The following is a 16,324-nucleotide window of genomic DNA, read 5'->3' on the forward strand; positions in this document are numbered from 1 at the left end:
TTCTCTTAATTGTCCTTTCTGTGACTCTAGCATCGAGGATCTTGTCCACATCTTTTTTTCTTGTCCGTTTGCTCTGGCATGTTGGCATTATTCAGGATTGACCGTCGACGTTTCTGCTGTGCATCATGTTCCATCTTGGCTTCTATCTCAAGTAGACACTGCTCCTGGTAGTATTGTTCTGGACATTGCTAAAATTTTTTGGGGTATTTGGTTTTTTCGCAACAAGAAGGTGTGGGAGAGTAAATCAGTGAATGCAGCTACTGCTATGGATTGGAGTTCGAAGGGTATTTCTGAGTGGAGGGAAGCTAGGCTGAGGAAAATGGCTCAGAACCAAACCAGTTCAAGTGCTCCTTCCCGGATGTCTGTGAAATGGGTGTGCCCTGATCCTGGTGTTCTCAAGTTGAATGTTGACGCAGCTTATTGTCAGGGAGCTTCTTCTTTCTCGATTGGTATGGTTCTCCGCAATCATGAGGGTTCTTTTGTGGCTGGCAAGACTTTGTGTCAAACTATGGTTCCATCAGTTTTGGAGGCTGAAGCTCGTGCCATCATGGAAGGTCTTCACTGGCTTTGCTCTTTGTCTCATGACATGGTTGTTGTGGAGTCTGACTCTTTGATCAATGTTCGAGCGCTGCAAAACAAGTCTGATAACTTGCTGGAAGTTGGTCATGTATTGGATGCCTGCCGTATAATTATTGATTCTAAGCCAGGTTGTTCAATTGCTTTTGTTAAAAGACAAGCGAATAGGGTAGCTCATCTCGTAGCTAAATTGCCTTGTTCTCTAGATTGTCAAAATGTTATTACGTCTCCTTCAGGGGTGTTGTTGGAGGCTTTATTTTCTGATGTTTCTTGAGTTTATGAAAGCATCTTTCTTCAAAAAAAAAAAAAAAGAAAGGTTATAATTACTTTTTGTGTTTAATATAAGATTAATTATCAATTTATATTTTTTTATAAAACTAAAACAAAATATACATATATGTCAGAGTGATGAATTCAAAATTTTAACTCTGTGATATAGTTATAGAATCACTTATAATTAATTATAACGACTTGCTCCAAGTTTATAAATTTCAAAATTAATGTTCAATACTATCATCTTGTTTAAGATTCTTTATTCATAATTTGTATCCTACAATATTACGGTCGTTTTAAGATGGGTTTTGGCTTGATCCCTTATCCATTCATAGTTTATTTTTCATTTATACTTTATTATATTATAATGACTTGTGTTGATTAAAAATATACTTATATTACCAATATCCTAAAGAATGAATATATAGTGGAGGACAAAGTTGATAGTAATGGATCTGTCTAAAAAAAGGTTTAGTCAAAATAAGTAATTATTCTTGAATAAACTTGTATACATACTTTTTCTAAAAATATATATTAAGAAAGAGATTGTTTAGCAAATATAGATAGTTATTTATAATAAATACATAATAATATCATGTTCAAAAAAATAATAGTTTAATGATAAATAAGATATCTGATATAAAATAATTTTTTTGGAAAAAAATTGGCCTAAATATTTTGATCATAAAATAAAAAAAATAATTCCAGATATTATATATAAAAAAAAAAGTACACGTCCCAGTCCCCAGACAAAACCGGTCAAACCTTTGGACTTTTATTACTTTGAGATGCAACTCATTAAACAACAGACCACATGCCATATCTAACACACCAATCAAACATAAACTATACTTACATGTCTGTAGCTATATATACCTCTTTATTTTCGTCAACTAAACACAACTAAAAAAACATAAATTTTCAGATGGAGTTGAACAAGAGTTCAGAGCAGATGGGTAATGAAAAGATTAAGACTTTGATAAATGTTAAGAAGATCAAGAAGAGGAGATTTAAGGGTTTGAAAATGGGGTGTTTTGGGATGAGAAGAAGGGATGATTATGGTCATTCTACTTTGGAAGAAGCTGATGTGGATGGGAATCTTGATATGGAGTCTGCTTCTAATTTTGGGTCGGGTCGGGTTGACCCGACCCATCTTGTTGTTACTGTTAATGGTATCATTGGCAGGTCAGTCTGTTTTAGCCTCTACTTGCCCTTTTCAGAATTTTGCATAATTTGTTTTTTAATTTGGTATGGGTCGGATTGACCCGAGCGGACACATTTTCTTGTTACTCTGTTAATGGGATAATAATTGGCAGGTCAAGTCAGCCTCTAGCCCTGTACTTACCCTTTTTAGACTCTTGCATAGTTCAATTTTTTTTCACTCAGGAAAAAAAAGTTTGATCTTTGTGGTATTAGGATATGTTGTTTATGATGTAGTGATATTGGTATGTTTTTGTATTGATTATCTGAAATATGGGGTTTTATAATGTGATTTACGAAGTTGGAATGTAGTAATATTTGTGTATTAATTACATTTTGGTTCAGTGAGGGCATTAAGGCTGTTTATCTAATTTGGTACAAATGTGATGTACCTGGATATGGCAAGTTGGCTTGATTCTGCATTGCAGAGGTATTTTGTTCTTCATGGAAAATTGGGAATAGTTATGATAGTCTTTGCTTTAGATGTCCAGATTCTTGTAAAATATCAAGTAGCCTCTTTCATCACATTTGTGTGTTCTCGTTATGTATTTGTTTTTGCCCATAAGAAAATTATGCAGTTTACTTGTGTCTATATATATATGTCAAGTGCAATTCTTTATGGTATCCATACTATATTACTGTTATTATGTCAAATATAAGTTGTAATATTCAAGTTTTATCTAATATGCATTTTTGCAACTTGTGTGAGTTGTAGTTTCCGGGAAATATATTTTAATCAATTATTTAGATCATTAAAGTGTTGGGTTTTTTATTTTCCCAAATTGAACTTTGCAAATGGTTTGCATCAAAATATTTTCACTGCACAAGCCTTTCTATTTATGCCATGTATGTGTATTAATAGTGTTCTTCATGTCTGTAGTGCACAAGATTGGAGATATGCAGCAAAGCAGTTTTTAAAAAGATACCCCCACGAAGTTGTTGTGCACTGTAAGTTTCATATAAATACACCATTCATTCTCATGTGTTTTCCCTGGTTTGCTGTATTGAGGTCTTGTAGGTTATGCATGACCTTTTTCATATTAGTTGATGAACAATAGAGTTGATGATGCTGTTGTACTTGCGGGGTTCCGGATTTAGGTGGTTGGGTACTTGCAAATGTTATTCAGTTCCGAAAGAAACAATTTTCCCTGTAAAACTTGTGATACGTGTGTAACTAATCATCAAAATATTATTTCTAATGCTTCTAATCTATGTTAATCATCTTCCTCTTCCTGTATATAAATAAATTGACCAGACACAGTTACGACTATGCTTTATCATCCAGCATAAATCTCTAGATCCAATCAACAACCTCTCCAACTATATCAACTTACAAGAACATAGAAGATTAACCAGACTGAGTGATCAATATGGAAGTGAGTGCAAGAAGTATATCATGCTTCTTGAAAAAAAAAGCTTGGAAAAGAAAAAACTTTACTTGAGTAAAATAATTGAATATATAAGTTTGTAGTATATGGATAATGAAGCGGTGGTAACTATACGGTATGGTAGAAACACCTCACATATCTTTTGAACATTTGCATGGTAATGCCAATAACTTTGCACTTCTTGATTGTAACGGGATGGGGAAACCATACAGATATGGATGAAATTGAAAAAAGATAGATGATATAGCTTTGTATATTAAGGAAATTTGTCCTGGGAATTGGGGAACCTACTTTGAGCACGACGAGTCAATGATTCATGCATGGACAAATAATTTAACTAGAGGTGTTGCTCATATATACCGCATAACCCTGACTTAGCTGTAAGATCCTTTTTTGGCTATGTGGAAACTTTAAGCAAGGATCTTTTTGTCACAAAAGTTACTAACATATACTGGTTTGCATATTTGCTCTATGCAGGCAGTGAATCTAATCATTCAATGTTAACATTGGACGGTATTGATGTGATGGGAAGCAGATTAGCAGATGAGGTTTGTAGTGGCATCTATATTGATTCCTATTCTGAACTCTTTCCTTCGTGATGGCTGATTTTTCTCATATGTAGTTTCTGTCATCTCCTTAGAGTTGATTGATATATCTATGCAAGAATTTCGAATTCTTCATCCGCAACACAAGGTTATAAGCTTGATAACGTTACCTTTCAGGTGTTAAGTGTAATAGAACGTCATCCTGGTCTTCAGAAAATTTCTTTTATAGGTCACTCACTTGGTGGCCTAATATCAAGATATGCTATTGCTAAGCTTTATACAGAGGAAAGATTTGAGAGAACTGGAAATTCTTCATACAAGGAACATGAATTTAAAGGAAAAATTGCTGGACTAGAGCCTATGAACTTCATAACCTCTGCATCACCACACCTCGGTTGCAGAGGGCATAGACAGGTGATCAGTTTGGGCTCTTCTTGCTCATCTCTTATCCTTTCCTGATACCATCTTGAATGAACTTGAGGAAGCCATATGTATGTTGATACTTCCTGATTTTTTTTAGGTAAAGTTTACATTTAGATATTCTGCAAACCCATGTACTCCTGATGCACATCGTAGAACCGTATGCTCACCTCTGCAACTTTAAATTAAGTTGGCATGTTTAATGATGGATATGTACAAATGTTTTGTCCTTGATAGGTAATAAGGTTAGCTTATATGCCATTCATTCGTTTCAGTAACAAGAGAACGATTTCGGTAATTTATATAGGAAATATAGCAGGGACGTTTATGTATTATCCTTGCTTTTGGAGAAGGGCTTAAAACACTGCACAAAACTTGCTCCAACACTAGTAGATCTCAGTTATGGAAATACTTTTTAAGATGCTTTGATATTTTCTACTTTTTACCAATTTTATTTAATATGTTCACCTTTAGTATTGTTATCGTTGACTCTTACATCCGTATGTTGGATTCATAACACTGCTGTTGGGCAGTACCATAAACTGTCAAAAGATAAACTGTTGCCATGTTGCTTGCTTTTTTCTTTTGACTATTTTGACACTGTCATAAAAATTTACCAGCTACCAGTTATTGTGTCATTTGTGGCTCCTGTTTCTTATTTTCTATGGGCTTTACAAATGCAGATTCCCTTGTTCGGTGGAATTCTTTCCATGGAAAAAGCAGCAGCACGTATATCTTGGCTTCTAGGCAGAAGCGGGAAGCACCTGTTTTTGACTGATGCACGTGATGGGAAACCTCCTCTTCTGCTTCAGATGGCAGATGATTGTGAAGATCTTAAGTTCATGTGAGCTTTCATGAAATAATAGTGAAACATCAATTGGTTTTGCAAGAGAATATGTTTTGGTCTTGCCTTCAGTCTGTCTGATGCCCCCTCCCCACCCTAATTTCACATATTTGTGTCTACAGATCAGCTTTGCAATCCTTCAAGCGTCGGGTGGCCTATGCAAATGCACATTTTGACAGTATCCTTTAATAGTTTATACTTAATTTGATTTCTACAGTTATCATTATTTTGTATTATAAGACTTGTTTTAAAGCATTAGATTTCATCATCACATGCTAGATGTAATAATATAAACATAGGTAGTGGCAGAAGGCACATCATGTCTATCTAAGGAACCCATTCAGTACTTTACTCTAGAATATAATAAATATATTCAGCAAATTTTTCCGGTCCTTCGCTCTAGAATATTATAAATGTATATAGTAAATCTTTTAATTCTCTTCTACAGTATTACTTTGCATCTGAATATCTGTAATGCTACAACATATAATTACGTAGTATCATTTTTAGCCTGACCTATCTTCATTCTTCAGAGGTGGATTTGTTAAACCTCAAGCTTTACAAGCAAATGATGTGTCTAGGAAAGATAATTGGTTTTGTCTGTTGAGGCATTAGTTTTTATTTTTTGTTGTCATACAGAGTGCAGATTTACATCTATACTTGCTAGCTGCAAGCTGATAGGTAAAATAACTCATTGGCAATTATGTACCTCTGAAAATGACTACCCATAACTTATCGTTTTGATTCTCCTTTCACATTTATATTTCTGCTATATTCAAACATTCACTATGCTTCGTAGTTCTGGTATTCTTTTTATATAATTGTTACAGTATCAGGCACACCAATGATACAAAAGCTCTCTTGTCCACTTAACATTTTTCTTCTTAAGAAATTGTAGGATGGAGTACTTCATCCCTTAGGCATCGAAGCAAACTTCCAAAGGTACAAATTAAATACTTTAAAAAGAAAATTTGTATTAAAATATAATTGGCTACCTCTCCTAATCATCTTGATTTTTGTTTTGGCTTTAGCATCTGAAATTTCCAAGAAATGATAGATATCCTCATATTATAAATGAAGAGACAGCTAGAGCTGACAATTCTTCTAAAGCCCAAGCTAAAGATTACAAGACCGATGACATGGAAGGTTGGTTTATTATCCGGGCTTATTCTAACTAGTTAACTATGATTAGATAAGAATGCGTTCAGTTGAAGTCTAGTCCTGAGTCCGCCAAATCTCATCTGTAAATTGTTTTTTTGAGCTAGCAACTTAATTAGACAAAATATATGTTAGAATGCAAGAACATGGAACTTCATTTAACTGTGCTTCAATAACCTTTGAAACACTTCCTTCATGTTGAATCATTTTGTTCTTTAATTTTTAAGCCTTCAACTGCTAGATGAAGTCATTAATACTAAATGTCATTAATTTTAACAGTCTTTATCTGTGTACCATTACAATTTCAGAGGTGATGATAAAAGGTTTAAATAAAGTAAGCTGGGAAAGGGTGGATGTAAGCTTTAAAGGAAGTAGACAAAGACTTCTTGCACACAATACAATTCAGGTGAGTATTTTTCATTCTTGCATTTGGATGTCATAATCAGGATATTTAAGTATCATTTAGCAGTGAATATCAACTGTTTTAAACAATGATGTAACTTTACATGCTTATATCGAGGGAATGCACAAAATGGCCAATACAGTATTACCATCGCACTTTGCATATAGCACAAATAAATTTCATTACTGCCACGCTAAATGTGATCTTTTATTATCATGTTCAGGTTAACTCACCCTTCATGAATTCTGATGGAGCTGATGTAATTCAACATATGCTCGACAATTTCTCATTGTAGGAGCTGCACAATTTTTTAAGCTAAATTACTGTCCCACTCGGAAGTTCATTCCAAAAGTGCATGCACGTAAGCTTCCAAAATTTTGTCACTTTAACGCTGACATTATTCTTTCTGGAAATGTAGAAATGAGTTATTTATAGCTGTTAGTTATAATTTTTTGGGGACAACATTTGAACTTGTTCATGCCCCCCAACCTGTATATTAGTGTATGAGTTTGTTGTAAGAGTATAATACAGGTGCCAGTAAAATGAAGGGCACAGTAAAGAGTTTAGATCCTACAACATTCACGGGCCTCTCAATATTGTAATATATTTTCTTTGAAACAAGTTAAGTTTCAATTGTTAGTAAAAAAGTTTATGTTGCATATATAAATCCCGTCATTTGTTCAATCTATCTGTATGCAGTGACCATTTAGCTACTTTTTGCTAATAGATATATTCTGACATCGACAATACATCACAGGTGTAGTTTGGCAAGGATATTCCCCGGATGAAACTTACAAAATCTAGCTATTCAGTTTTCTGTACAAATATTAGGCCTGTGTTATGTACAAAACTGATGGAGTTTGAAAACAGTCTAATTAGAACTCAATCAAATGAGAAACCACATATATGCACAATATTATGAACACAATCTGTGTATATACACCCTCATAATCTTGCTGCTTTTGATTTGGTTCACGGTAAGAAAATGGAATTAAGTATCACCCTCACAAGTCATAGCGAGAGTGATGTACCAGTTATCACGTATAACTTCATGTTTGTTTTGATTTGGTTTAGCGAGGGTGACGTACCAGTTATCATGTATAACGGTATGTTTGGTTTGATTTGGTTTACGGTAAGGAACGGACTTGGTTTAGCGAGGGTGACGTACCAGTTATCATGTATAACGGTATGTTTGGTTTGATTTGGTTTACGGTAAGGAACGGACTTTTACGAAGAAAAGAAAAGGGCTACTCTATGAAGTCTGTGCCCATACATAATTTCCTCAAAAGAGTTTGATTGAAGAGATGGGCCAACAGATAACTGGCACATAGTTTTGCTGGAGTAGCACAAACAATACACAAAAAAGTTTGCTACTCTACAATTCCCCTTTTAAGCCAATAATAGCACAGTGCTACTACTATTTTGCCCATTACTCCAATTCCTAGAATTTAGTAACCTACCACAAATGGCCTTCCTAGGGAAATAGATGCACTGTTTGCATGAAAACAGTGGCCAAAGTGTAAATTAATAGCGTGTATAAAAAGATAAGAAATGCTCTCTGCTACAACTGTTGGTGCTCACATTCCCAAATCAAAAGGTTACAAACTAGTCCATAATGCACTGTGCCCATAGGCAGGGGACAAAAAGATTTTCAAATGCATGGATAGTGATAACCCACACCTGTAATTCACTTGTCCTCTTTATTTGTCACCTTGTGTTTTTTATACAGTGCTTTTGGTATCTTTTTTCTCTGCTTTTCTTTTTAGTGTCCAGTAGTACTCCTGTATTTGTACATGTCATGTATGCCCACACGGAGGTAGATCTGTTGCTTGATTGATTGATTCATCATTATCACCTTAACTTTTGTTACTGATTCCTAGAACCCTTTTCACTTTGGCCTAAGTTTACCATTTCTTGTTTTATCCCATGATTAGTCTGACCATCTTCCGTAAACACTCAGCGATGCAACAGTCAAGTGTCTACTTGTTATCTGTTAAGTCGGGATTCTACATTCCAATATGGGGATTAATTATGTTACTGGGAGTAATCAGATTGCAGTATAGTAAATAAATGTGGAAAATGCAGAAAGCTGTAGATGTACTATTACTGTAGTTTTGATTGGAGTATTGTTTGGTTCACTACTTGAGTCCTTTATTGGAGTTGTTACTGTTATTCTACAGTGTAAAGATATTGGTTGAAGACCACTCTTCTTGATACACAACTTTCTGAGGCTCTTAAAACGAGGCACAAGTCATTCAAGAAGGCTTTTTCTACCATTAAGTTGCTTTCATTGCTCATTCAAGTCCCATCATTCTTACACCAACATTAGAGCATTTTCAAGTTCTTGTTAAACCCTTTATGTAGATAGATATTCTGCCTTTGTTCATTAGTCCAAAGTCCAAACCCTACTTTTCTGAACTTCAATTTTTTGCAGCAACTTCTCTTTGTCTAGTGATAAAATGGTTTACATTCTCAGATGCCACAACAATGGGAATTTAATCATTTTCTTCATCTTTTTCTCGGTTTCCAGCTTACCCCATCTCAATTTCATGGCTCAAGGTTAGTGACTTGTTGGCATAATTTTGTCGATAATATTCACATTTTAATTGTGTTTTTTTTTATTTGCTCTGATTTTCAGGTAGAGTGATGCACAACCATATTGATATCAATGTTGGTCAGGTGAGTATTTCTCCGACTTTCATGTTTCGTGTACTAAAAACGTTGAAGTTTTAGTAACTAAGTTGTGTCTGGTGACAGACTGAAGTTCTGGTGATGAGGAATTTGATAGGGTCAAGGCCCCCGAGATGCGAGAGGAAATGCACAAATTGCGGGCATTGCAGAGCAGTTCAAGTCCCGGTTGCGCCATTACAGAAAAAAGGTGAGCAAGAAACAATCGGCAAATTAAGCCACCACATTTATGCTTCTGCTGCTTATTATTCCAGAGGGAACGATATATCGAATTACAAGCCCATGTGTTGGAAATGTCAATGCGGAGATTCGTTCTACAACCCGTAACTCCATGTAACATTTATCGAAAATTTTGATCTTGTGGGAGGAGAAAATAAGAGACTCTTCAACTGTTTATATCTCAAATGTGTTTATATGACTGGATTTGCAGTTGTGTGTTTCTCCTCATGTTTGTAAATTTTTCGGCATTTTTATCGTTTCGAGATTCCTGTAATGCAAGTTTTGTTCATAGCATTGAGGCTTAGTGGTGTTATATCTGGTAAATATTTCATTCTTGTGGCATGATTGTTGACCAGAGTGTTTCAGTTCAATGTTTTTCCTAGGGAAGAGAGGTTAGACACTTTCTTTCATCCGTCCCTCTCATTTCTTTACCCTTTTTTTACTGCTCGACACCTCTCATTTTTTTTACAGTGCAAACCCTCTCATTTCTTTATCGTTTTTTACTGCTCGACACCTCTTATTTTTTTTTTACAATTTTTTGCACTGCTCGACATGTATTTTAACGTGCATATAAAACATAGTTTGATAACTTATGCGAGTATTAGAATATGTGCCGAGCTCCTTTAACAAATGAGGGGGGCGGAGGTACAAAGTGACACTAACAACATAAGTGTTTTTATTTTTGACCAAATTCGAACTCTCGAGAATGAGGTGATACCGATGTTTGGTCCACGAAATATAATTGAATGGAGCAAAGTGAGATGGTGAAGCGACCATACTCGTTTTTCATGATAGGAGAGGATGGACCCCTGACCATGTGGACGCAGAGAGCGCAGAGGAAGGGCAGAGGAGACTCATTTAATTTTTGCAGAAATGCTGCAGGCGACTATATAACCCAGCGTCTCGTCCTGTGTCAATTTATTAATGTAATTACCGGACAAGATTCTTTTTAAAAAATGATATTTTTGCATTCAACTTAATTAATTCAACTATATAATTCATCTTATATTAACAAAAATACTATGATCACTTTAATAAATTTATTGTTTATAATAAATGTAATTAAATTATTTATTTTTTAAACATGAGCATGTAAAATAATGTCTGCATAAAATATTTTTCATTTGAAATGATAGTAAAATTATATATATATATAGATAAATATATTAATAGCGAATTAAGTTTATTTGACTTTTATTCAAACTTTTATTCGGAGTTGAGACAGTTTAAAGTCTCACAAAACACACAGACTTTTACCGGGCTAGTTTTTACACTGATACTTTTATATCATATTTGTGGGGGGCCCAAGTCAATGCAGTATCCAGCCAAATTTTTCGAAATTGTCCGAACCAGAACGGACAAGATTTTTCATACTTCTTTTTTTGAAGCTAAAGATTTTTCATATTTTTAAAACTAAGAAATAAAAAATAATAATAAGTATTTTCAAAAAATAATAATAATAAGTTATGCGAGTGTTTCGAATTTGGACAACAAATCTGTACTTCATGCATGCGCTTATTACACCGTTTCGACACACGTTCCGTTTGAAATTTTTCTGATTAAATTAATCCAATTTTAACTAAAATTTATTAATATTATACAAAATTAAAAATCATATTGTCGATAAATATATATAATTTACTTTTAATAGTTTTTGCATTCTTAAGAGCAAACATTTTGATTTGAAAGTAATGATAATAATTCGTTGATTTGATACATGAGGACTTATTTTAACCGATAACGAACTATAGTTATCTCTTGTAATCAACTCAATTCATAGTAGATTCTCGTGCAACCAAAATCATACGCATACATGCACAAAAAAATTAAAATTTTAACCATCTATGACATTCAAAATTTCTGTAAATTATCAATCAATCTCCAAATTAGTACCGGTAACTTACTATAATTAACTATAACATTCAAAAAAAACTAGCTGTTATTCTTGAAAATCTAGAGAAGAGCAACTATATATACAATCAAGATTTTCATAATCTTCCTCTCATTACCATCAAATTTTCTAGTAGATTTTCGTGATCAAATAAAATCTCCGATGAATATGAATTCGGGTCGATGTGCAGCTTGCAAGTATCTAAGAAGAAGATGTCCTAGGGATTGCATCTTCTCTCCATATTTCCCTCCAACGAATCCTCATAGATTCTCTTGTGTTCATAGAATCTTTGGTGCCAGCAATGTCGGAAAGATGCTTCAGGTAATGATGGATACTAGTACTTATTAGCTTATAAGTTATAAGTTATTTTCAGGAATAAAAATGACGGATTTCGTTTTGTAATGATCAGTAAATGGCAAAGATTTCATTCGAGGGGTATTCATAATTGTACGTATTTTTAGAACTTAATATATATGCTTCACCTTAAGTATTACTTCCTCCCTCATTCTCAATTCTTTATTGCTTTTTTTATTACTTGAACACGTATTATAAAAATTTTGTTTTGTACATAAAATTTGAATAAAAAATATGAAAATATATTTTATAAGAGTTTTAAAAATCTGTTTGTTGAACCCTCGTCCCTCCATTCTCAATCTAAAGAAATTAGACGGACAGAGAGAATATCATTTTTGCAATAATTTCATTAATGTTGTGATCAAATTTATAATTATTTGTTGCAGCAACTGCCGGTTGAATTAAGAGGAGAAGCTGCGGAAACATTATATTACGAGGCGCAATGTAGAATGGAGAATCCGGTTTACGGATGCGTGGGAATCATAACGCAATTGCACCAACAAATAAATGAAGCCGAGAGAGAATTAGCGAGAGCGCAGGCTCAGATAGCGTTTCATCGACACGCCTCAAATGCGCATCGTCCCCTGCCGCAACAGGACCAACTTGAAGTTGAACCATCTGCACCTGAAGCTGTCACTGACTCGTCGTGGCTTGATCAAAATGAATTTGATGTTTCGGCGTTGATGAGCCCGCTTGATCCGGCTTGGTTTCTCTGAAAACCGAGAAGATGTTCTTTGCTAGTTTCATGCACTCTGTTTACCGTTTGATTTCGCATGAAATTTTATTCAGTTTCATTCTTAAATGAACACTATATTTTATTGCATAATGACGTGAAGTTGTGGTCGATACTATTATATGTCGGCATGATACATTTTCTTCCAAGTATTTTGAATTAATTATCTCCGTCCTATTTAATTGTGTATACAGTTTTTTTTCAATAATTGACACTTATTTTAAAATGAATATAAAGTATACTGTCATAATTTTTTTTTAATTTTAAAATTAAAACACCAATTTTTTTTATAGAAGTTAGAAAATAAAAAATAATTTGTGAAATTATAATTTAACGACACGTTAAAATACGTGCTAAGTGCTGCCTCCAAACATGTATACATACTGCACAGTAGTAATTTGAAATATTACAGTAGTCGGGCCATTACTGTTTTAAAGTTTTATCAGTACCGGTAGTTTCAAAAAAAAAAAAATGTTTTATTAGTATCAGTGATAATAAAAACAACTAACTGAATAGTCGAAACTAATACTGTATCAGAAATAATGTGAAAATGAAATGGAAAGTCAGCCTCGAACATTAGAACAAATAATCCTCCACCTGTAAAAAGTAAAAACACAATGATGTACCCACTCGGCCGCTTGCATCTGTCAATAAAATTTTAATCCTCCAGCAATATTGGAGAGTAGCCTAACAATATTTCATAGTACTTGCAGTGCCAGGCATTGATCTCCATATCTTTTAGTTTCTAACTTTCTACTCCCTCCGTCCTCTTAATAGTTTACCCACACTGTTTGCACGTATTTTGAGACTTTTATAAAGTATAACTTCATAACTTTTATTCAGAGAAAAAAAAATTAAAAAATATATTATGAAACTATACTTTAAATGAGCGTGGGAAAACATGCCAAAAAGTAACGTAAAGAAATGAGAGGAACAGAGGGAGTATTATAGTATTCATAGCTTGTGTAATGATCGAGTCATTTTAATACTCGTACACCGGTCTTTTTTTAAATCAAAACCAGACTAATTTATTGATTATCAGAATCACTTACATCAATAAGAAAAGATGGTATAGCAAACCATTCCTCACGGTCAGAATTTGAATTAGCTACCCTAGCTATAGTATGAAGGGTGAATTTAATGAAATGGACTGAACAGGATCTTAAATCCTTTACAAGAGAGAGCAACAATCACTAATGATAGAACCCTGAAAGGAGGAATCATCCGAGTTATTCTGTAAAAGCCTAAATCAAATTTCATGAAAACATTTATAATTGCCAGCTTCTTAAGCCAGGACAGAGCCTCTTTAAAAGCCATGGCCTCAGCTATTTTCGGATCAACAATACCCCATAAATTACCCCCACATCCTGCAACAAAAGTTTCCATTATTGTCTCATATAAAACAATCAAAAAACTGCGAAGGTTTTCACCTAAAACTGCTGCATCAACATTACAAGTATACCAGCCCGCTATTGGTCTTTGCCAGGCAACCACACAGTCAACACCTCGTTGATTTCAAGGGAGAGAACGATAATGGCTTACTTGGACCTGCCGCCACTGAAAGAGAATGGTACTAACACTGTTCACAGCACCTCATTACCAAGTCAGATTTTGGTAATGATTCTTCCAAAACCACCTTATTTGTATGAGCGCATAGGCCCCAAGCTACTGCACGAAACAACTCTATCTTTTGTAGATAAACTTCCAAAACATATCAAGATTTTCTGCTCTGTCAATATATCTTCGAGGTGGGGCAAGTTCAAATTAGAAATAGCCCAACAGTGCTGTGAATAGAGGCAATGAAATAGCACACGGTCCATAGATTCTAAACCCGACTTGCAAATTGAGCATATCGGATCAACATCATGTTTCCTCCTTGAATTCTTTAAGGTAGGAATGCAATTTCGAAGAACTCTGCGGACAAAATTCCTCATCTTTGGAGGGACATATAACGTAAGAACATCCTAAAACTGATTTGGACATTCTAGAATAGGACCAAAGCTTTAAACATTTCATATCCGTAAGAACATCCTAAAACTGATTTGGAAGCTTGGCAATCAGTCTATATCCGCTCTTTTACTGTGTACTAGCCCTTCTCCCACAGCCAAGCGTCCTCAGTATCAAAATAACAGAGGTATCCGAAGAATCCTAGTAGCATCTTGATGATTGAAAATGTCCTGAATTAGATCTCGATCCCAAGTTCTTTCATCAGGTAGCAACAAACTCTACACCTGTTGCCAACAATGTGTTGGTGCGGTGTACCCCCTTGCGGGTGGTCAGGAGTTCGACTCCCGGGTGTGTGCGCGTTTCAATTAGCAAAAAAATAAAACTCTACACCTGTTCCCTCCAACTGCGAGACAATGGTCCTAGTAACCCTAGGATCCTGCCATTTACTAATAGACTTGCCATTTCCCACTTTCCGTATACTTCCTGCACATTAAGTTCTTTAGCCTCGATGATACTATGCCATACGAAACTCGGGTTACTCATAATGCCAGCCTCTTCAAAAGAGCCAGAAGAGAAATACCTTGCCTCCAATAATCTAGAGATGAAAGACTGGGGTTCCATCATCAATCTCCATGCTTGCTCTCCCAGTAAAGCTAAGTTGAAATCTCTGATATTCCTGAACCATTTCCCACTTTCCGTATACTTCCTGCACATTAAGTTCTTTAGCCTCGATGATACTATGACATACAAAACTCGGGTTACTCATAATGCCAGCCTCATCAAAAGAGCCAGAAGAGAAATACCTTGCCTCCAATAATCTAGAGGTGAAAGACTGGGGTTCCATCATCAATCTCCATGCTTGCTCTCCCAGTAAAGCTAAGTTGAAATCTCTGATATTCCTGAATCCCATGCCCCCCAATTATTTTGGGCTACACTAACGATCCCAAAACATCCATCTAATACCTTCCCCTATTGTCGATATTTAAACACCACTTGTATACTAATTTATAATGTGTTACAAAAAAAACGATATGGTTGATCGTTGTATACTCTAAATTTCAGTAAAATAAATGCATTTTGTAGTTATGGGCAACAAGCAATTCATCCATTGAGGGAATGCGTTGACACCCAGGATAGCGTTTATTTTTGTTTATTGCAATGTCCCACAAAAAACATATTGAATTCAGCCATTCAGGTGATAAAAGAGTCACACTTTATTCCTTTGTGCTAAATTTTGTCAAGATTAAACATTTTGCAATGTCCAAAGTTACTCCATCTGTCCCAAAATAATACTCTTTGACTTTTTGCACGTAATTTGAGGAATACAAAGAATATACTTCCTCTTATTTTTTTCAGATTTCTTTTTCTTAATAAATCTCAAGCTCTATATTTTTATTCAGAAAATCTGGAAAAAAAAATGCGAAAATATCTTTTTACACCTCAACTTACGTGCAAAAAATCAAAGTGACTATAGTTTTGGGACAGGGAGTAGGTACAAAATGAAGTGAAGAGAAGAAACTAATACCGATCTAAACAATGTTTATGTGATCACTGAATGCAAACACAGGCTCAAATATCAGAAGAAATTATCCTCTATCACCAGCAAAACCAATTCTACACAAACTTACATCAGTCGCTAAATTTATGATTATTTATCAATTTCCGGGAGTACCTGAACCACTAGG

At 34.7% G+C, this 16,324-nt stretch overlaps 3 protein-coding genes across 3 annotated transcripts; all 3 read left to right on the top strand.

Moving 5' to 3' along the window:
* Positions 1-1,639: 1,639 nt before the first annotated feature.
* LOC108228159 (putative lipase ROG1) lies at positions 1,640-7,474 on the top strand. Its single transcript, XM_017403663.2, has 10 exons — positions 1,640-2,034; positions 2,930-2,997; positions 3,915-3,985; positions 4,160-4,396; positions 5,086-5,246; positions 5,369-5,424; positions 6,136-6,188; positions 6,278-6,392; positions 6,713-6,810; positions 7,031-7,474. The coding sequence occupies exons 1-10, from the start codon at positions 1,775-1,777 to the stop codon at positions 7,100-7,102; spliced, it is 1,191 nt and encodes a 396-aa protein (XP_017259152.1). The 5' UTR covers positions 1,640-1,774; the 3' UTR covers positions 7,103-7,474.
* A 1,513-nt stretch (positions 7,475-8,987) lies between these two features.
* On the top strand, positions 8,988-10,008 carry LOC108228160 (EPIDERMAL PATTERNING FACTOR-like protein 2). The gene is made up of 3 exons (XM_017403665.2): positions 8,988-9,366; positions 9,446-9,486; positions 9,565-10,008. Exons 1-3 carry the CDS (start codon positions 9,267-9,269, stop codon positions 9,820-9,822), a joined length of 399 nt encoding a protein of 132 aa, XP_017259154.2. The 5' UTR covers positions 8,988-9,266; the 3' UTR covers positions 9,823-10,008.
* Positions 10,009-11,773: 1,765 nt separating this feature from the next.
* Positions 11,774-12,675, top strand: LOC108226342 (LOB domain-containing protein 24). Its single transcript, XM_017401285.1, has 2 exons — positions 11,774-11,926; positions 12,346-12,675. The coding sequence occupies exons 1-2, from the start codon at positions 11,774-11,776 to the stop codon at positions 12,673-12,675; spliced, it is 483 nt and encodes a 160-aa protein (XP_017256774.1).
* The last annotated feature ends 3,649 nt before the right edge of the window (positions 12,676-16,324 follow it).

The sequence above is a fragment of the Daucus carota genome, chromosome 6, assembly GCF_001625215.2.
Source record: "Daucus carota subsp. sativus chromosome 6, DH1 v3.0, whole genome shotgun sequence".
NCBI classification, from domain to species: domain Eukaryota; kingdom Viridiplantae; phylum Streptophyta; class Magnoliopsida; order Apiales; family Apiaceae; genus Daucus; species Daucus carota.

Bases quoted from the DNA above. Each gene is read 5' to 3' on its own strand.
- LOC108228159 (XM_017403663.2), top strand. From the start codon at position 1,775: ATGGAGTTGAACAAGAGTTCAGAGCAGATGGGTAATGAAAAGATTAAG. The intron at 4,397-5,085 runs GTGATCAGTTTG...TTACAAATGCAG, and splicing joins GTTGCAGAGGGCATAGACAG to ATTCCCTTGTTCGGTGGAAT. The intron at 6,811-7,030 runs GTGAGTATTTTT...TATCATGTTCAG, and splicing joins TTGCACACAATACAATTCAG to GTTAACTCACCCTTCATGAA.
- LOC108226342 (XM_017401285.1), top strand. From the start codon at position 11,774: ATGAATTCGGGTCGATGTGCAGCTTGCAAGTATCTAAGAAGAAGATGT. The intron at 11,927-12,345 runs GTAATGATGGAT...TATTTGTTGCAG, and splicing joins ATGTCGGAAAGATGCTTCAG to CAACTGCCGGTTGAATTAAG.
- LOC108228160 (XM_017403665.2), top strand. From the start codon at position 9,267: ATGGTTTACATTCTCAGATGCCACAACAATGGGAATTTAATCATTTTC. The intron at 9,367-9,445 runs GTTAGTGACTTG...TCTGATTTTCAG, and splicing joins TCTCAATTTCATGGCTCAAG to GTAGAGTGATGCACAACCAT. The intron at 9,487-9,564 runs GTGAGTATTTCT...GTCTGGTGACAG, and splicing joins TTGATATCAATGTTGGTCAG to ACTGAAGTTCTGGTGATGAG.